Consider the following 21,394-nt stretch of genomic DNA (forward strand, 5'->3'; position numbering starts at 1 on the left):
TATATGGCATAATTAATTGCAGAGGTTCATTTTCTTGCTGGTACAAAACTCCATTTGTGAAATTACCATACAAAATTATAACCAAAATGGTAATCATGTTTGAAATGGAAATTTTTTCGAGAGGAGTTTTTTCCTGCCTTTTTGGGAACTGTGCTGGCTCCCATTTTAACAGCTGGCCAATTATGTATTAGTATAATTGAAGTTTCATCTGGCTCAACTTAAGACTCATTATAGGAAATTGCAGAAATAGGAATATGTTGAATCTAGGGATGAAGTGGACCAGACTCTCCTTCTATTGAGATGACTCTCCAATGGCACCAGCGGTTCGGGAAAACATTATTATACTGTATCACTTGAGAAATCTCTTTAGCTTCTACATTTACAAGAGTGGCCCAAGGAAATTGTTGAAAAGCTCAGCCAGAATCTGACTGAATAGATCGATGATCACCATTTGCTGAGGCTGTCTGAGTATTTTTACCTCTGTCTCCTGACTCCCTCAGGCTGAATGGATCATCAACCATGTTCCAGGCATTATGGTAAATACTAGGAAGCTCAGAATTGGGCTCAAAGACAAAATCCTGACTCTTGCAAAATAAATACTTTACAGAGCAAAGACCAGAAAGTACTGGCTAGTTTGAAAAAATAAAACCTTCTAGCTAATCTAAGCATTTACAACTACTAAGTACAAAATCTGTGGAACACTGTGCAGAGTAGGAATTTAAATTCCCTATAATACTATTACATAAATTAAAAATACATACAAATATACATTTTTAAGGAAATGTATAAACAAAAAGATATATTAAACCCAATAGAACTGTTGCCTGTGTGTATGTGTGTGTGTGCATGTGCATGTATGTGTGTGTGTGTGGTGTGTGTTTGTACACACATGGGAAAATGGATTGGGATGCAGCATAAAGAGGAATAAAATAAGAGAAGGAGAGTGTGAACAACTAAGTCCTGCTCTTGAGGTTACTCCACTGGGGGGAGGGGGAGGGAATTAGATTTGCCTAGAATCCTGCTAGTTGAAGGACATATTTTCCCTCACAAAAAGAAGGTATACAATCTAAATGAGATAAAAAAGATTACTATCTTATTTAAAACCTAACACAAGAATCACCACTTGATTGACAGATCTTAATGCTTGGTAAAAAGGAATATGGGCCTCATCATAACTTGTTCCCCGAGGAAAAGATTAGTGCCTTTCTTTTCCCCCAGTATTGTCATTATTATGGACTTTGACAGCACAGAGAACTCAAAGTGTTCTTTAAAAATCAATTCTTTGTGAAAGAACATAAACGTTTATAAGCAAATAATAAACCTTTTAATTGTTATAGTATTTTACAGTTTTCAAGGGACCTTCACTCATCTCAGCTTATTTGAGCAGCACAAAAGTCCGGGAGATAAGAAAGTATTATCCCCATTCACTAATAAGGTTATTGAGGTTCAGACAAGTAACATGCCCAAGACCACTCGGCCAACAAATAAGTGGCAGAAGTGACATTAGAACTCATTTGCTTCCTTGTAAACTTATTTCCTTACTCCCATTCTCTCTTAGTAAATAGCACAGCCATGCAAACAGTCCTCCCAGCCAGAAGCCCAGCAGCCTTCTGCTGCTCTAAGACTTCCTCTGGATTTTGCATGATTTGCTCTTCACTTCATTTAGTTCTTTGCTCAAATGTGAGCTCCCCAGAGCAGTCTCTCCTGACTATCCTACCAAAAATACTGTCTCCGGTCACTTTATCCTATAACCTTACTTCATTTCTTCAATTTGTATCATTTATTGGATTATGTCTTTCCCACTAGACAATGTGCTCTAGGAGAGGAGAGAGTTGGTCTTTTTTGCATACCATTTTATCAATTCTTGGAACAGTTTTTGGTATATAATACATATGCAATAAATATTGTTGCAAATGAAAAAATAAAACTTAGATTCTTCTCTTTATTCCTCTCATCTGGTAGGTCACCAATTCTTATAGATTATACATGGATCTATTCTCTCTCCATTCTTACTTCTACCAGTTAAGTTCAAGCTCTCCTCATTTCCTTTCTGAACTATTACTCTATCTTCCCAGTCATCTCCTCCTTTCCAACCTGCCTCCTCCTTCCCCAACCCGTTCTCCTCACTGCTAGGGCAGTCCGTCAAAAACACCTCATTGACCATTCTCCTGGCCCAAGCATTCAATAGCTCATAGAGCTCTCAGATTAATATTCCAGCTCTTCAGTCTGATATGCAGGCCTTTTCATGTTTGCCTTGTCCCTCCTCATCTTTCCCAACCCGTCTCCCTTTCTGTGCTCTAATCATATTGAGCCACTTAGAATTTCTAGAACTCACTATTTTCTTTGTCACCTACATACCTTTGTAAATTGCAGGTCTTTAATGTGGCTATTTATCCACTCTCATGCAATTGCTTTGCCTGGCTAACTCTTACCAGGTCTTCAAAACTCAGCATGCATGACACCTTCTTCAGGAAGCCTTCTCCAATTTTTCTCCCTTCAAAATCTTATGTAAGATGTTCTAAGAACTCTCTTCTGCTCCTTTTTACACTTCTCTAATATCTATTTATGACATTTATCGTCCTCTGTGGTAATCTCTTTGCTTTCTCCCTCATTAGCCACAAGATAAAGGACCTAGTCTTATTCATCTTTAAATTCCCAGCACATAGAACAGTGTCTCAAACGTAGTAACTCATCAGTAACTATTTGCTAAACAAATGAAAATTCAGACTCTAGAGCTTCTTCTGGAGTCATCAAATTCCTCAAGTTATAGGACAATTAGACAATGTTGGATATATTACTAACTCTCAACAAGCTTGGTGTCTTGTAAAGACACACCCTTAAACATAATTAAAAGATAATAAATAAAAAGACTGAGGCACAAGAAGGATACCTAACCCAGCTGAGAAAGGAGGTACTGGGAGAGGGTTAGGAAAATTTCCTAGAGTTGGTATCAACTGATCCTTGAAGGATTATGGGGTCAATTATACTTTAATAAAATTGGAAAAAAATTAAAAACAAAAAATTTTCCTCTTTCCAAAATAAAAAAAGATTATGGAGGTTGAAGGAAGAGAAGGAGAGGAAGAGTGGGAAGAGTATTTCAGGTACCAAACATGTACAAAATCCCAACATGGGGTATCCAGGGAGCAGCCACAGGCTCAGAGTTATAGGAACCTAAGTACAAGGCAGTGAAAGGAACAAGGTAGAGAGGCTGGTGGGACCAGACTATGGAAGTGCTATGGTAGGGGATGGAGAAACATGAAAGGTATTGAGGTGGTTGGATATCATCTTCATAAGAATACTCTGGAAGACTAATGGGCAATAGTTTTGGCAGGGATAAAATTAAGGTAAGACAGCAGTTGGAGGTAATAGCCTAGGGGGATAGAGATACAGAAGATAAGACAGATTCAACAAGTGTTTATGTAAGAGAATACAGATGAATTTATTGATTGGTGGTTTGTGGCCACTGAGGGAAAGGAAGGAGTTACGAGGGGTTGCCAGATTTCTGCCTAGGATGATTTGATGGATCAAGAGAAATTAAAAATCCTATAAAATATACAGATTAAGAGGTGGGGGAGTTAAGTTCAGTTATGCACATATGAGTTTGAGGGGCTATGAGATATCCAAGTGGAGATGGTAAGCAGGTATACCAAGTCCAAAATTCAAAATAGTTTGGGTTTCATCAGCATATCAGTGTTAGTATGCTAGAGAAGAGGAACATCACCCAAGAAGAGCCTAGAAAGTGAGAATTAAAGTTGGCTAAGGAGAGTACTCTAGAGAACATGGCTAAGGAGCAGACACAAAAAGAGGAGTCACAAGGAAAAGGAATAGTAAGATACCAGGAGAAAACTCTGGCTTCCCAAGAGATGAGAGAACAGAGTTTCAGTGAGTGAGATAAGTAATGCTGAATGCCCCGAGGCTATCTGATATGTTATGTCAGTTTTACAATGTAGACATTGGCCAATTTGCGAGTCTCTTCTACAGAGTAGAAGGGGGAAAGGCTATATGAGAGAGGATTATAGAGGGAACAAGTAATATCAAGGTAGTGGAGACAGTGAGTGCAGAGTACTTTTTCCAGAAGAAGTATAGTATGATAGTTCAAAGGAGATCATATGTCAAGAAAAGCATTACACACATCAGAAGAGACTTGAGTATTATAGGTGGAAATGAGAGAGTGGGAGAAACTGAGATTAGCAAGATCCTGGGGAAGGAGTTTAAAAAATGCGAGGCCAATGATGGAGGGTTTGATGTTTCAACCTCTAAAACAAAAAGGAAAGATCAAGGATAGATGTGGCTTTGGAAAATTCCAAATGACCTGGGCTGTTGGGAATTACTTCAAAGGCCTCAGGGTTTTGTGGTCATGTAAGATGGGACATCTGTGGAGAGTGAACAGAACTGAAGCTGGGAATAGTCTGAGGGAATCAGATAGGGACAAATGAGGACATAAAGGTCTGGGAGCCTGGGCAAAGGGCTCTGTTGAGCAGAAGGGTTGGGATTCTGCTGACTGGTGCATGGCAGAAGGGGATGCACGGTGGATGGGGATGCACGCAGAGGAGGGATGCACGGCAAAGAAGAATGCTCGTGAGATATGAGCTTAGATGACAAACCTGGAGTCCAGGTGGGGAGGGAGAGAAGGAAGTCAAGGAGGGAGCTGATGAAATTGGAGCTAGTGGGGGAAATGAAGGATCAGAGACCTCATTGAGGTCATTGAGAAGGCACAGAGGGAGTCAGAGCCTTCAAGAGGCAAAAATGTAAGACACAGCAGCCAGAGAGGGATACTGGGGGTTCTGAAGACAAAACTTCTAGATGCTTGTCAATATTGTTCAGAACAAGGTTTTGATTTCTATTTTGCAATGTGAGATTGCCAATACACAATTAAACCCACTAATGTAAAGATACTCTTTAGGAAGAAATAAGCCACTTAATTCATTCAAAAGCCGACTTGGCATGCTTATTATTAGCTGCCATAACCTCTCTTGTTTAATAAAATCCCTGCCAAATTTATTTTCATAGTCCTCTATAAAAGACTTGTTCTTATCTCTAGGGCTTGCTAGAATACTATCATTTATCACTCCTTTTTCTGAGCTCCTATGATGCCTATAACCATAAACCATTCAATGGAAATTTAACATGTTCTGCTTGCAATGTGAATTATCCTATGCAGTTGTATGCTGGTAAATGTTTAATATTCAGTAAAGGTCAGGGAAGTGGGGGTGGGGGAGGTCGTTGGTTTATAATATTTGCTGTTTTCCATGGGATAAATATTCCTATGGTGGCTAATTTCAAACTAGCAATGTGACATCTCTGAACTTGGGGTTGGGAAAAGATACACGGTTGCACGCCGTTATATAGTATTCCTATGTCCTTAAGGACATAAAATCCTCAAGAATATACATAATAGTAAAATGTAGTAAAATAAAAAGTGATGAGTTTTGAGTATTTATTGCTTTTGTTTTTAATATAATGGAATTGTGAGCTTAAATAATTAAATTTTAAATGATGGTAGTGTTCAACAAATTTGTCAAATTTCTTGAAATCTTAGCAATCAGCTCTCAGAAGCTGATATGAGCTGACTCCAGCATGCCACTGGGTTTATGGCTGTATTTCTTGTCTTCCCTCTTAGACTTCAAGCATTTAAAGGCAGGGGTCATGCCTTAAACATATTTGTATTGTCCATGGTGCTTAACACATAGTGACTTAGTAAATATTTGTTGAATCACTGATACACTTCTGGATTAAAGGCTGAACTACATGATCTATGTATAACTTTCTGGTTACCATATTGACTGTTAGAACTACCCTGGTAATTCTCTTTGTGTGGTAAAATCATGTCTGTAGATTTGTGTATCTTGGAGATGAAAATCCTTTCTCTGGATGTTGAAGTAGAATATGTATCTTTCATAGGGACACAGGGCATATTATAGTTCATATGGTTTCACAAAAGCTTCTTTATGGGTATGAATGTATTATGAATTGCCAACATTATACAAGATCAATTAGAAATTAAGTTGCATCTATTTCTTAATTAAATGTTTCAGAAATGCACTCCTTTAAAATGCCAGAGTGTAATCACTAGCAGTTAATTATGTTACAGAAACTAAGTGAAAATTAATTATGCCATAGAAATGATATTTGTGGAATCAGATCTGTTGTTAAGAAATGAAACTGTTTTTAATGTGCTGTGAAAAGTTTTTAATTCATTTCTCAGTGCAATATGTTATACATCAAGATAAACATTTTTATCTTTTTCTAAATGAGGGGAAAATATGCGCCTTTCAAGACGACTATAACTTTCAAGAAAATGTAGGGTAGTCAGTCATTTTAGAGATGTGATATTCTTTTCTCCCATAAAATTTCTAATTTTGTTAGCCCGTTTCTTAAATTGAAAATCTTGGAATTTAAAGAAATTCTAGCTCTGTATGTGTGGAGGCTATCTTTTCCTCTCACTTTTTGTGAATTTCATTAAAAAACTCAATAGAGGAGCTCCTGGGTGGCTCAGTCGTTAAGCGTCTGCCTTCGGCTCAGGTCATGATCCCAGGGTCCTGGGATTGAGCCCCGCATCGGTCTCCCTGCTCAGTGGGAAGCTGTTTCTCGCTCTCCCACTCCCCCTGCTTGTGCTCCCTTTCTCACTATGTCTCTCTCTGTCAAATAAATAAATAAAATCTTTAAAAGAAAAAAAAAATGTGCTCTTATAGCACATTGAGAAAAAAATTAAAAACTCAATAGAGGGCGCCTGGGTGGCTCAGTCAGTTGAGCCACCGACTCTTGGTTTTGGCTCATGTCATGACTTCAGGGTTGTGAGATCAAGCCCAGCGTGGGGCTCCACACTGGGTCACTGGGTGTGGAGCCTGCTTGCTGCTTGGAATTCTCTCTCTCCCTCTGCCCCTCCCCACCCCAGCTTGCACACTCTCTTTAAAAAAAAAAAAAAAAAAAAAACTCAATAGGAAGGACCTAGAAGTTATCATTTGTGTTTTGTTAGTGGGACAAATAGACTATTCACTATTTTGCCTAGCCGTCTTTTAGTTGAACCCAAGTCCTCCAGCTATGATTCAATGTCATTGCAACTTACCAACTCTTTAGATAAAAAAGCTGAAATTCATAAAAAAATTATTACAATCAAGAAAATGAATTTTATGCACTACTGGGTATTTACCCCAAAGATACAAATGTAGTGATCTGAAGGGGTACATGCACCACAATTTTATAGCAGCAATGTCCACAATAGCCAAACTATGGAAAGAGCCTAGATGTCCATCAACAGATGAATGGATAAAGAAGATGTGGTATATATGTGCAATGGAATATTATGCAGCCATCAAAAAGATATCTTGCCATTTGCAACAAAGTGGATGGAACTAGAGGGTATTATGCTAAGCGAAATAAGTCAATCAGAGAAAGACAAGTATCATATGATCTCACTGATATGAGGAATTTGAGAAACAAGACAGAGGATCACAGAGGAAGAGAGGAAAAAATGAAACAAGACGAAACCAGAGAGGGAGACAAACCATAAGAGACTCTTAATCTCAGGAAACAAACTGAGGGTTGCTGGAGTGGTGGGGGGTGGGAGGGATGGGGTGGCTGGGTGATGGACATTGGGGAGGGTATGTGCTACGGTGAGCACTGTGAATTGTGTAAGACTGATGAGTCACAGACCTATACCCCTGAAACAAGTAATACATTATATGTTAATAAAAAAAAAGAAAATGTATTTTATTTTATTTATTTATTTTTTTAAAGATTTTATTTATTTATTTGAGAGAGAGAATGAGAGAGAGAGAGAGAGCACATGAGAGGGGGGAGGGTCAGAGGGAGAAGCAGACTCCCTGCTGAGCAGGGAGCCCGATGTGGGACTCGATCCCGGGACTCCAGGATCATGACTTGAGCCGAAGGCAGTCGCTCAACCAACTGAGCCACCCAGGCGCCCAAGAAAATGTATTTTAAAGAATGGAATTAAATCAAGAAGGAGTTTTATAGTCTTAAGGTTTGACCCTTAGTGTTTTGTTTTTTATTTTATCTTTTCATTTTTTTTGGATCTGATATATGAATACATTGTGAAAGAATTCGCCCCCATCGAGTTAATTAACATATCCATTACCTCATATATTTACCTTTTCCTTTCTTTCTTCTTCTCTTCTCTCTCTCTCTTTCTTTTTTTCTTTTGAGAGAGAGAGTGGGAGAGGGGTAGAGGGAGAGAGAGAATCCCAAGTATGAACCTGAGATCATGACCTGAGCGAAAATCAAGAGTCCAACGCTTAACCGACTGAGCCACCCAGATGCCCCTCTTTCTTTCTTTCTTTTTTCTTCCCTTCCCTTCCCTTCCTTCCCCTCACCTCCCCTCCCATTCCCTTCGCATCCTTTCCCTTCCTTCCTTCTCTTCCCTTCTCTCCAGCTGAGTTCCTTCCTTCCTTTCTTTCTTTTTCTTTCTTTTTCTTCTCAGAACATTTAAGTTCTACTCTCAGTAGATTTCAGTTATACAATATAGTGTTATCTACTATAGTCACCATGTTATACATTAGATCTTCAGATCTTACTCATTTATAACTGAAAGTGTATACATTTTTCCAACTTTTCTCTATTTCCCCCAACACCCAAGCCCCTGGCATCCACTTCTCTACTCCTAGTTTCTATGAGGTTGACTTTTTTTTTTTTTTTTGTACCCCTCATGTAAGTGATAACATGCAGTATTTGTCTCTCTGTGTCTGGCTTATTTCACTTGACATAACCCTTCAGGTTCATTCATGTTGTCACAAATGGCAAGATTTCATTCTTTTTTTATGGCTAAATAATATTGCATTCTACATACATACCAATTTTCTTTATCCATTCATCCATCAATGAACACTTACTTTGTTTCCATATTTTGGCTATTGTAAATAATACTGTAATAAACTTGGGGGTGTATATATCTTTCTGAATTCGTGTTTTATATTATTCAGATAAATACCCAGAAATGGAATATTGCATCATATGGTAGTTCTATTTTTAATTTTTTGAGGAACTTCTGTACTGTTTTCCATAGCAGCTGCACAAAATTACATTCCCACCAACAATACACCAGGGTTCCCTTTTCTCCACATCGTCACCAACACTTGGTGTTTCTTTCTTTCTTTTTTCTTTTTTATTAGTTTCAGAGGTAGAATTTAGTGATTCATCAGTCACATGTAACACCCAGTACTCATTACATCAAGTGCCCTCCTTAATGCCCATCACCCAATTATCCCTTCCACCCACCCACCTCCTCTCCAGCAACCCTCAGTTTCCTTCCTAGTGCAGTGTCTCTTATGGTTTGTCTCCCTTTCAATTTTCATCTTGTTTTATTTTTCCTTCCCTTCCCCTATGTTCACCTGTTCTGTGTCTTAAATTCTACATATGAGTGAAATCATATGGTATTTATCTTTCTCTCACTGACTTATTTTGCTTAGATAATACCCTCTAGTTCCATCTATGTCATTTCAAATGGCAAGATTTCATTCTTTTTGATGGCTGAGTAATATTCCATTGTATATGTATACCACCTCTTCTTTACCCATTTATCTGTCAGTGGACATCTGGGCTCTTTCCATAGTTTGGTTATTGTAGACATTGCTGCTATAAAGATTGGGGTGCATGTGCCCCTTTGAATCACTATGTTTGTATCCTTTAGACAAATACCCAGTAGTACAATTACTGGGCTGTAGGGTAGCTCTATTATTAACTTCTTGAGGAACCTCCATACTGTTTTCCAAAGTGGCTGCACCAGTTTGCATTCCCATGAACAGTTTAAGAGGGTTCCCCTTTCTCAACATCCTCGCCAACATTTGTTGTTTCCTTACTTGTTAATTTTAGCCATGCTGACCAGTGTGAGGTGGTATCTCATTGTAGTTTTGATTGTATTTCCCTGATGTTGAGTGATGTTAAGCCTTTTTTCATGTGTCTATTGGCCATTTGTATGTCTTCTTTGGAGAAATGTCTTATCATGTCTTCTGCCCATTTCTTGACTGGATTTTTTGTTTAATGGATGCTGAGTTTGATAAGTTCTTTATAGACTTTGGATCCTAGCCTTTTAAATGATAAGACGTTTGCAAATATCTTCTCCCATTCCATACGTTGCCTTTCAGTTTTGTTGACTGTTTACTTTTATCTTGATGAAGTCCCAATAGTACATTTTTACTTTTGTTTCCCTTGTCTTTGGAGACATATGTAGCAAGAAGTTGCTTTGGCCGAGGTCAAAGAGGTTGCTGCCTGTGTTCTCCCCTAGGATTTTGATGGATTCCTGTCTCACATATAGGTCTTTTATCCATTTTGAGTTTAATTTTGTGTATGGTGTAAGAAAATGGTTCAGTTTCATTCTTCTGCATGTGACTGTCCAATTTTCCCAACACCATTTATTGAAGAGACTGTCTTTTTTCCATTGGATAAATTCTTACCTACTTTGTTGAAGACCAGCTGACCAAAAAGTTGAGGGTCCATTTCTGGGTTCTCTATTCTTTTCCATTGATCTATGTGTCTGTTTTTGTGCCAGTACCATACTGTTTTGATGATGACAGCTTTATAATAGAGCTGGAAGTCTGGAATCGTGATGGCTCCAGCTTTGGTTTTCTTTTTCAACATTCCTCTTTGGCTACTTGGGGTCCTTTCTGGTTCCATACAAACTTTAGGATTGTATGTTCCAGCTCCATGAAAAATGTTAATGGTATTTTGATAGAGATTGCATTGAATGTTTGACTTTAGCCATTCCAACAGGTGTGAGGTGATATCTCGTTCTGGTTTTGATTTGCATTTCTCTGATGACTGGTGATGTTGAGCACATTTTCATGTACCTTTTGGCCATCTGTATGGTTTCTTTGAAAAAAAATTTCTATTCAGATCTTCTGCCCATTTTTTAATTCAATTTTTTTTTTTTTTTTGCTTTCGAGTAGTATGAGTTACACACACACACATATTTGGATATTAGCCCCTTATCAGATGTATGATTTGCAAATATTTTCTCCCATTCAGTAGGTGGCCTTTTCACTTTGCTGATGGTTTCTTTTGCTACACAGAAGCTTTTTAGTTTGGTGTAGTCTCACTTGTTTACTTTTGCCTTTGTTGTTTTTGCTTTTGGTGTCAGATTCAAAACATCACAGCCAAGATCAATGTCAAGGATCTTCCCACTTATATTTTACACTAGGAGTCTTATAGCTTTAGTTCTTACATTCAAGTCTTTAATCCATTTTGAGTTAATTTTTGTGTATGGTGTGAGATAGGGGTCCAGTTTTATTCTTTTGCATGTGGCTAACCAGTTTTCCCAACACCATTTATTGAAGACACTGTCCTTTCCCTATAGTGTATTCTTGGCTTCTTTGTCATAATTAATTGTTCGTGTATGTGTGAGTTTATTTCTGGGCTTACTATTCTGTTCCATTGATCTATGTGTCTGTTTTTAGACCTATGCCATACCATTTTGATTACCATAGTTTTGCAATACAGTTTGAAATCAGACAGCATAATGCCTCCAGCTTTGTTACTCTTTCTCAAGACCGCTTTGCCTATCTGGGGCTGTTTGTGGTTCTATTCAAATTTTAGAATTGTTTGTTCTATTTCTGTGAAAAAATACCATTGGAATTTTGATAGGGATTGCATTGAACCTGTGCATTGCTTTGGGTAGTATGGACATTGTGACAATATTAATTCCTCCAATCCATAATCATGGAATATCTTTTCATTTCTATGTATCTTCTTCAATTTCTTTCATTAATCTCTTACAGAATTCAGTCATTCGCCTCCTTGGTGAAATTTATTCATAGCTATTGTATTGTTTTTGATGCAATTGTAAATGAGATTATTTTCTTGATTTCTCTTTCCAATAGTTCATTATTATTCAGTAGAAACACAACTAATTTTTGTATATTTGTATATATTTTGTATATTTGTATATTTGATTTTGTGTCCTGCAGTTTATTGAATTAATTTATTAGTTTTAACAGCTTTTTGTTGGAGTCTTTAGGACTTTCTATATATAATATCATGTCATCTGGAAATAGTGACAGTTTTACTTCTTTCTCTCCAATTTGAATATCTTTTATTTCTTTTTCTTCTTACTTGCTCTGGCTAGGACTTCAAATACTATGCCAAATAAAAATGGTAAAAGTGGACATCTTTGTCTTGTTCCTGATCCTAGAGGAACAGCTTTTAGCTTTTAATGAGTGTGGTGTTAGCTATGGGTTTGCTGTATTCCTTGTGGCTTCAATTTGCATTTCTTTAATGACATATGATGTAGAATATCTTTTCATGTGCTTATTGCCATTTGTATACCTTCTTTGGTGAGGTGTCTCTTTAGATCTTTTGACCTGTTTTTAAAATTGTTTGTTTTCTTATTGTTGAGTTTTAAGAGTTCTTGGTATATTTTGGATAAGAGTCCTTTATCAGATACGCCTTTTGCAAATATTTTCTCCCAGTCTGTGGCTTTTGTTGTTGTTGTTTTCTTGACAATATCTTTGGCAGAGCATAAGTTTTTAATTTTAATAAAGTCCAGCTTATCAACCATTCCTTTCATGGATTATGCCCTTGGTGTTATATCTATAAGGTCATTGCCAAACCCAAGATTATTTAGATTTTATTCTAGAAGTTTTATAGTTTTGTGTTTTATATTTACATCTATGATCCATTTTGAGTTGTGTGTGTGTGAAAAATATAAAATATGTGTCTTGATTTAGAGTTTTTATCATGAACAGATAATTTTATCAAATGCTTTTATGCATCTATTGATGTGATCATGTGATTTTTCTTCTTAACCTGTTGATATCATGGATTAGTTTAAATAATTTTCAAATGTTGAACCAGCCTTGCATACCTGGTCATGGTGTATACTTCTTTTTATATCTTATTAAATTCAACTTACTATTATTTTGTTGAGGATTTTTGCATCTATACTCAAAAGAGACATTGGTCTGTAGTTTTCTTTGTTTGTAGTGCCTTTGTCTGGTTTGGTATTAGGGTGATACTGGCCTCATTGAATGGGTAAGGAAGTTTTCTTCTGCTTCTATCATCTGGAGGAGACTGTAGAGAATTGGTATAATTTCTTCCTTAAGTGTATGGTAGAATTCACCATTAAATCCAACTGGGCCTGATGCTTTTTGTTTTAGAAGGTTATTTATTATTAATTCAAGTTCATTAACAAATATAGGCCTATTCAGATTGTCTATCTTCTTGTGTAAGTTTTGGCAGATTATATCTTTCAGGGAATTGGTCCATTGTATCTAGATTGTCAAATTTGTGGGCATAGGAACACCTGGGTGGCTCAGTTGGTTAAGTGTCTGACTCTTGATCTCAGCTCGGGTCTTGATTTCAGGGTTGTGAGTTCAAGTCCTGTGTTGGGCTCCACGCTGGGCATGGAACCTACTTAAAGAAAAGCAAAAAAAAGTAAGAGGAGAAAATAAATGATATGTTTAAAAAATTTGTGGACATAGAGTTGCTCATAATATTCCTTTATCTTTTTAATGTCTATTGGATCTGTAGTGATGTTACTTTCTTTATTTTTGATAGTAGCAATTTGTGTCTTCTCTTTTTTCCTTAGCCTGGCTAGAGTTTTATCAATTTTATTGATCTTTTCAAAGAAACAGCTTTTGGTTTAACTGATTTTCTCTATTGATTTCCTTTTTTAATTTTATTGATTTCTGTTGTAATTTTTATTATTTTTTCTCTGCTTACTTTAGACAATTTCTATTTTTCTCTAGTTCCCAAATGTGGAAGCTTAGATTATTGATTTTAGATCTTTCTTCTTTTCTTTTTTTTTAAGATTTTTTTTTTTATTTGAGAGAGAGAGCAAGCTTGCCCAAGTGTTGGGGGGGTGGCGCAGAGGGAGAGCTGAGCAGGGAGCCCAAGGCAGGGCTTGATCCCAGGACGCTGGGATCATGACCTGAGCCAAAAGCAGATGCTTAACCAACTGAGCCACCCAGGAGCCCCAGATCTTTCTTCTTTTTCTATATATGTAGCCAATGCTATAAATTTCCCTATAAGTGCTCTTATATATTCCTTGGTCACATATATACCTATGTATCTCAACACATTGTTGCCATTATTTTGAACACACTGTTATCTGTTAGATCAATTAAGAGTAAGAAAATAAATGTTTTTATTTTGCCTCCACTTATTCCTTCTGTAATGCTCTTCCTTTCTTTATGTGGATCTGAATTTCCTAGCTACATTATTTTTCTTCTCTCTGAAGAACTTCTTTAATATTTCTTGGAAGGCAGGTCCACTGACAACAAATTCACTCAATTTTTGTTCATTTGAAAAAGTCTTTATCTATCCTTCAGTTTGAAAGGATAATTTTGCAGAAAAAAAAGAATTCTGTTTTGGCATATTTTTTCTCACACCACTTTAAACATTTCACTTTTGTCCTGCTTGCCTGGTTTCTGAGGAGAAGTTGGATATAATTTTTATCTTTCCTCTTCTAAAGGTGAGGTGCTTTTTCCCCCTCTGATTTCTTTCAAAATTTTTTCTTCATCTTTAATTTTCTACAGTTTGAATATGATATGCTTGTGTAATTTTTTTTTTTTTTATCTTGCATGATGTTCTCTGAGCTTAGTAGATATGTGGTTTGGTATCTGACATTAATTTGGGGGAAATTCTCAGTAATTATTTCTTCAAATATTTCTTCTTTTCCTTTTTCTCTTTATTCTCCTGGAATTCCCATTATGCATATAACTCTTGTAGTTGTTCCACAGTTTTTGGATATTCTGTTCCATTTTTTTTTCAGTCTTCTTTCTCCTTTTTTTTTTTTTCCATTTTTGAAGTGTCTATGGACATATTCTGAAGTTCTGAGATTCTTTCCACAACCATGTCAGTCTACTTTTGATCCCATCAAAGGCATTCTTTATTTCTTTTTTTTATCTCTAGCATTTCTTTTTGATTCTTTATTAAAATTTTTATCTCTCTATATATATTACCTATCTTTTTTTGCATGGTGTCTATTTTATCCATTAGAGCCCTTACCATATTACTCATAGTTATTTTACCTTCCTGGTCTGCTGATTCCAATATCCCTGCTATATCTGAGTTTAGTTTGATACTTGCTCTATCTCTTCAAACTGTTTTTGCATTTTGGTATGCCTTGTAATTTTTTCTTGATAGTAGAACATAATATATTGTGTAAAAGGAACTGCTGTAAATTGGCCTTTAGTAATGAGGTGGTAAGGTGGGTGGGGTGAAGGAGAAGTGGTCTACAGTCCTTTGATTAGATTTCAGTCTTTTAGTGAGCCTGTGCCCCTGAACTGTGAACTTCACAAGTGTTCTGCAGCCTCCCTTCCCCTTAGGTGGGTCAGGATGGCTAGAGTGGGCTGGATTTGGGTATTTCCCTTCTCTTATGTGGAAAGCTTGAGTAATCTAGAGTTGGATATTTCCTTTCTCCCAGGGCATTTAGTCTGTTTTAAAACCCCAATAGTTTAGGCTCTGGTAAGATAATTTTGCTTGAGGACAGACTTTTGTAAGAACAGAATGTTTTGGTATGTTTGAATGTGGTGCATTTTCCTATTCCCCTGTCAGAAGCAGGAGAGGATTTTCCAATATTCACCATGAGAAACTGGTTGAGCTCCTGGAAGTAAAATTCACAAAAGTATGGGGACCTCTCTAACTGGGTCCCTGGAGTTTTTAACTCTCAGACTTTTTTATGTTGAGCCCCCAGCAATTTGTCAATCACAGTTTAGGTTTTCCTATCACACTATTTTGGTTTCCCAGAGGTATCTCCTTGTGGATTTCTGCTCTGGTAAGTTGTGATTCTTAGTATATGCCTGTCTGTCTCTCCAAATTTGAGGGCAGCAGTTTGATCTGTGACTTTGCTTCTTTGATGAATATAAGAAGAGTTGTTGATTTTTTTAGTTTGTTTAGTCTTTTTCACCTGTTGTTAGGGCTGAGTGATGACTTCCAAACTCCACATGCTAGACTGGAAACCAGAAGTCTCTATGCATTTTTTAACATAATTTTGTTGAGGTATAACTTATACAACATAAAATTAACTCATTTGCAAGTGTACAATTCAATTATTTTTAGTAAATTTATACAGCTGTATAACAATCACCACAATAAGTTTTGGAGCATTTTCAATACTCCAAAAAGTTCCCTTGTGCTCACTTCAGATCCCTACTCTCACCACCACCTCTTGGCTGGCATCCACTGATCTACTGTCTATCTCTATAAATTTGCCTTTTCTTGACATTTAATTAAATGGGATCATTCAATGTACAGTCTTTTGTGTCTGGCTTCTGTCACTTAACATAATGTTTTGAGGTCTATCCATGTTATAGCATATAACTTAATGCATTTTTAAAAACTGAAAATTAAAATATAGCATCTGTTTTATAGTTACCATATATTAATATAATTATTAACACATAAGTACTATATAGTTATGGTTATATTATGTAATTATTACATATTAATACTTATTAATATTTAACCAGATAAAAAATAAGACTACATACTCTTCAAATTAATTTCATGTCTATAAGAAAGCCATTTCATGTATTTATTACACATGGAACATGATATTTGTGCTACAGACATTCACAGGCTAGCCAACTGACCTGTAAGAATGATTTTCAAAGTATAGAGTTTTACCCGCAGAACTATATTTGGAAAATATAGTTGTAGATACACCTGCACTGATTTATTCCAATAGATTGTGACAATAAACAACAGATGTGCAATATTACTGCTAGGAGGACGCATTATATTCAGATTTGCGTGAATAACTTCAATTTCCTCCTAAAAATCTAATTCATCTTGTCAAATAAATGGAATCGTTAACATCTGAAATTTCTAAAAACTAGTTTGAAATTTCCAAGGCTGTCATGGGCTTATTAGTTGTAAAAAGTCTGAAAGTCACAGAATGTTCATGTATACAAACTATTGTACTTACAAATTATCCTCAAGTCTCTTCAAGGATTCCAAAACCAATGAATGAACACTGTCTAAGGAGCAGGATCCAAAGCAACTTAGGGCTGTAATATATCTAATTTTCATAACCCAGTCATTATGCAGCTTCCTTTTAACACTGGAAATTAAAAGAAAAAAGGGAGGGGTTATGTTAGATACACACAAGCTCGCATGTGTTATACCATCTTATGCATTATACCACTTTTAACTGTTTAACTATTTATCATCTAGCATATTTAAAATGTAAAAATAAAAATTTATTTATCAAATCAAATATTGAGCTGTAGATTCAGAATTAAAGGAATAATCTAGAAGAATCCCTGTCTAATTAGAGCACTATTATCCTTACTTTACTGAAAAATTCTGATCATCCAAAAGGACTGTGTTTCGTATTGTTTTAGATGAGTCAATTCATTTCCATATTTTCCATGAATACTTTCAGAACTAGAAACCTGGGAAATTTGTAGTCCCAGGTCACTGGTGAAGCCGAGGCTGGGACAGTTGTTGTATTTCTCGCCAAAGGCTTGCTCATCAGTTCACAGGACATTTTAGTGAGAGGCTTAGCATTAGGGGCCAAAACTTTTATGGTAAAATTCTTGTCTTAACCTGGAAAAAGCTATCTTCATGTTATCATATTTACTCATATTTTATAGTTATTTGTTTCTTCATTCACAAAGACTTATTGAGCACATATTGTATCCCAGGTAAAAGGACATAGGATGACTAAGGTAAAATTCTTGTTCCCAAGTTCCTTAGATTCTAGTTAAGGAATAAAGATGTTTATAACCCAAAGCAGGAATGTTCGACAATATGGGATTAAACAGAGTAGAGAGATTTCTTTTTCCATGTCAGACTGTGTTTAATTTTGGACTCTGGGTGCTGGCTATTTCTTTCTTTAATTTGTACAACATTTTGCATACCAGTATTTCCTACCCACACCCATTTAATATGAATGAATTATGTGAATATCAACTGCAGGAAAACATTAATGGTGGCTCCAGACTTTAATTACCCCTTTGGCCTTAATACTTTTCATTCTGTTAGGTTTGAGAATCTGTTGGTGTAAGAACATACCTCAACACTCAGCGCATCCATAGACTTTAGTCTTGAACAATTTAAATCATGTACATGATGATCATCTACATGATTAAATCATCCACATGTAAATAATGACCCAAAAGAACCAATGCAAATTAGCATTCATTTAACTGTACCTAAATTCCTCAAATTCCTAAGATCCCCAATCTCATTTCAAACATATCCAGCTAATGGAAACAGGGATGGAAAAGAGGCCATGGAATTTTCTGACGGGTGACACAAATCTCAGAAAGAAAATTCATGTCTCAGCTTCTATTCCAAGAGCCTATCGTAACTGGAATGAAGTGCTTGATAGTGTATGCTAGATACGTAGAAAAATTAAATTTTTTTTACTTAATATTATATCATGAACATTTTTCAGGTTATTAAATGTATTTCAAAAACATTATTAAATGGGAGTGCATGGCATTCCCTAATACGGTTATACTATGATTTACTGAATGCCCTTGGTACTTTAAAGCTTTTTTTTTTAAATTTTTTGACAGAGAGAGAGAGAGCACAAGCAGGGGGAGCGGCAGGCAGAGGGAGAAGCAGGCTCCCCACTGAGCAGAGAGCCCGATGCGGGACTCGATTCCAGGAACCAAGGATCATGACCTGAGCTGAAGGCAGATGCTTAACCGACTGGACACCCAGATGTCCCCCCCTTGGTACTTTAAATATCTAACAAAAAAAAGTTGTCTGACAAAAAATATATTTTATATATAAATGTATTATGTTTATATGGACATATTTACAAAATATGTAAACATATTTGTAGAAACTACCTGAATTATTTATTTAAATGATTAATCATTTAAATTAATCATTCCTCCATTGTTGGACACTAGAGACTTTACTATGAGAAATAATGCTGTGATAACCATACTTCTATTTTTAAGCACATGGGGACCCTGGGTCCCAATGTAGAAAGGTTTATTAAGACACTCGATGCATCTCCCAGACTGTTCTCCTGAAAGGGATGGAACTCATACTTCCCCCACAGATAGTCTGTGAGAATGCCCATTTACAGAATCTACCCCATTTTCTTTCTTTTTTTTTTTTTTGTTAAAGATTTTATTTATTTATTTGACAGAGAGAGACACAGCGAGAGAGGGAACACAAGCAGGGGGAGTGGGAGAGGGAGAAGCAGGCTTCCCACCGAGCAGAGAGCCTGATGTGGGGCTCGATCCCAGGAACCAAGGATCATGACCTGAGCCGAAGGCAGATGCTTAATGACTGAACCACCCAGGTGCCCCAAATCTACCCCATTTTCAATCCCTTCCAATGTTAGAAATGTGAAATGGTATCTGATTTCAAGTGTACTTCTTTGATTAAGAGGATATATTTAATACAAAATTTGTTTCTCTGCTAATAAAAGTAATATATAATTACTATAAAAACTTCAAAGACAGTACAATTATAAAGACATGCCCATGCCATACACTGTCTATATTAGAAAAATGGAACTGCCCATGTAATACCCTTACCTTTTAAAGTTCTTTGAGTCTAAGACTTGGCTTTGTAGTGTTTTTTTGGATTTTGCCTGCTTTAGTCCAAAGTCATCACTATTTATGGTGAATTTGTTCACAAAACCACCATCATCCCCCAAAAGGATGTCATCTCTGCAGAGCTGGTCGGGCAGAGACACTACACACACACAAAGGAGGCAGTGATCCATAGGCTTTATGACAAAATAGTTTTCCTAGAAACAGAAGAATGCTTTTAATAAGTTATTACATTGCTCTAAATATCCAATGTTAAATATTGCCCTATTATTTGATAAAAGTTTTATTTTATGATATTTTTAATGTTAGATATTCCCACCGTGTTAAAGAAACTTGAAAAAAAAAAGTTAACCAAGTAAAAGTTAATGTCACTGTGAGCCCAATATTGTGTTTTTGGGTGCTTTGTGGGGAGAAAGGTGAGGAACTCTGGTTCAATACATTAATGAGATTTTCTGTTTGGTTGCTATGAATGTCCCTCTCTTGGATTTGTAAGGCAATATTAATGGGAAGGATAAAAAGGTTCAGGCATTATAAGACCATTGACATAAAACTGTATGAGAAACAGGAAAATCAAGTATTAACACCCCAATTATGTCACAAGAAGTTATCAGGAAAAACATATCCTAACATCCAAGTTTATCCAGAAATATTCAGCAAGCATTTGTCAAGCTGACCCTGGGCTATTGGGCTGGGTTCACTAAGCTATATAGCCAGGGCTCTCCCAGAATTGAGTCTCTACCTAAGATAGAAGAAAAAGATATTTAAAAAATTTTTTGTTCTGTTTCCTCTAGAATGAGTGAGATTTGAACATATGTAGAGCTTCATTCAGTCATTCAACAAATAATTATTGAGCACCTACGATGTGCCAAGAACTATTCTAGGCATGGGCCATACGGTGATGAACAAGACAAGTTTCTGACTTTGTGGAACTACCATTCTAGTGCAGGAATACAAGTAAAAAAAAAAAAAGCAGATCATTTCAGATCATGGGAAGTGCACTGAGGAAATAAGCAAGGGTGCTATGATAAAGAGTGACCAGAGAAGCCACTGTAGGTCCCATGGTCTGGGAAGGTGACCTTTGATTTGGCACAGGAACTGGTCCAGAGAAAGATTCAGAGGCGGTTGAAAGGAGGAGCCCAGAAAGAGAGATGAATGTCAAAAAGATAAAAACGGAAGAGCCTTGTCCTGCACGAGGCAGGAGGGAATGGGAGTGATGGATGCAAGGATATTTTGCCTCCAGAGAGAGAAAGGAAGAAAGGAAGTAGGGTGTCCTCAATGAAGCTGTAGGTGGCAGAACTGGAATTTGGAAGAGGACAAGTCTCATAGACTCAAATTTCTCAGAAAAATAGGGGCAAGTCCATCTTGGCTGAGAGGGAGAGAGCCTGAGGACAATAATGGCCTTTTGGAATATTGCCAGGGATGGGAAAGCAACTTGGCAAGGACAAGAAAGAAGTTGACAGAAGCCAGTGAATCCTCAGATGAGTCTACGGACCCTGAATTTGTAGTGATGCTGAAGAGCAGTGGCTTCCTGTTTTCTCCAGGAGGGCTGAGCCCCTGTGAAGGCGCAGAGACAGGCTGTCACATCTCAACAGGACTAGAGTTTCAAAGGATTTAAGAGAATGGAAAGTGGGGATGGCTTCAGCCCAGATGATCTCTGCCCAGGCAATGCAGGCAGGAAAGCAAAGAGAGGAGAGGAAGGGGATGGAGAGTGGACGAGGATGCTCTCAAGGAACTGGAGGTTTCTATGGGGCTGAAGATGCAAGACTGAAAACTGGAGAGAGCTGGACAGAGAAGAGGTTGCAATCAAACTGCAGACCATGAGACAGTACACATCACATAATAAAGGACATGAGGCAACAATCCGCATTCTTTAAAGTCATCCTGGCATCACTGGCTGGTTATAGCAATGGACACAGGAA

General features: G+C 36.9%; 1 protein-coding gene across 1 annotated transcript in view; it reads right to left on the bottom strand.

The window, feature by feature from the left end:
• WDR64 (WD repeat domain 64) overlaps nt 1-21,394 on the bottom strand; it is a 149,436-nt gene that overhangs the window by 93,390 nt on the left and 34,652 nt on the right. The window contains exons 7-8 of the mRNA XM_036121626.2: nt 19,458-19,672; nt 16,877-17,011 (exon numbers count right to left, since the gene is read on the bottom strand). Coding sequence (XP_035977519.2) covers nt 16,877-17,011; nt 19,458-19,672 — 350 coding nt within the window. The remainder of the gene's footprint in view (nt 1-16,876; nt 17,012-19,457; nt 19,673-21,394) is intronic.

The sequence above is a fragment of the Halichoerus grypus genome, chromosome 7 (genome assembly GCF_964656455.1).
Source record: "Halichoerus grypus chromosome 7, mHalGry1.hap1.1, whole genome shotgun sequence".
NCBI lineage: Eukaryota > Metazoa > Chordata > Mammalia > Carnivora > Phocidae > Halichoerus > Halichoerus grypus.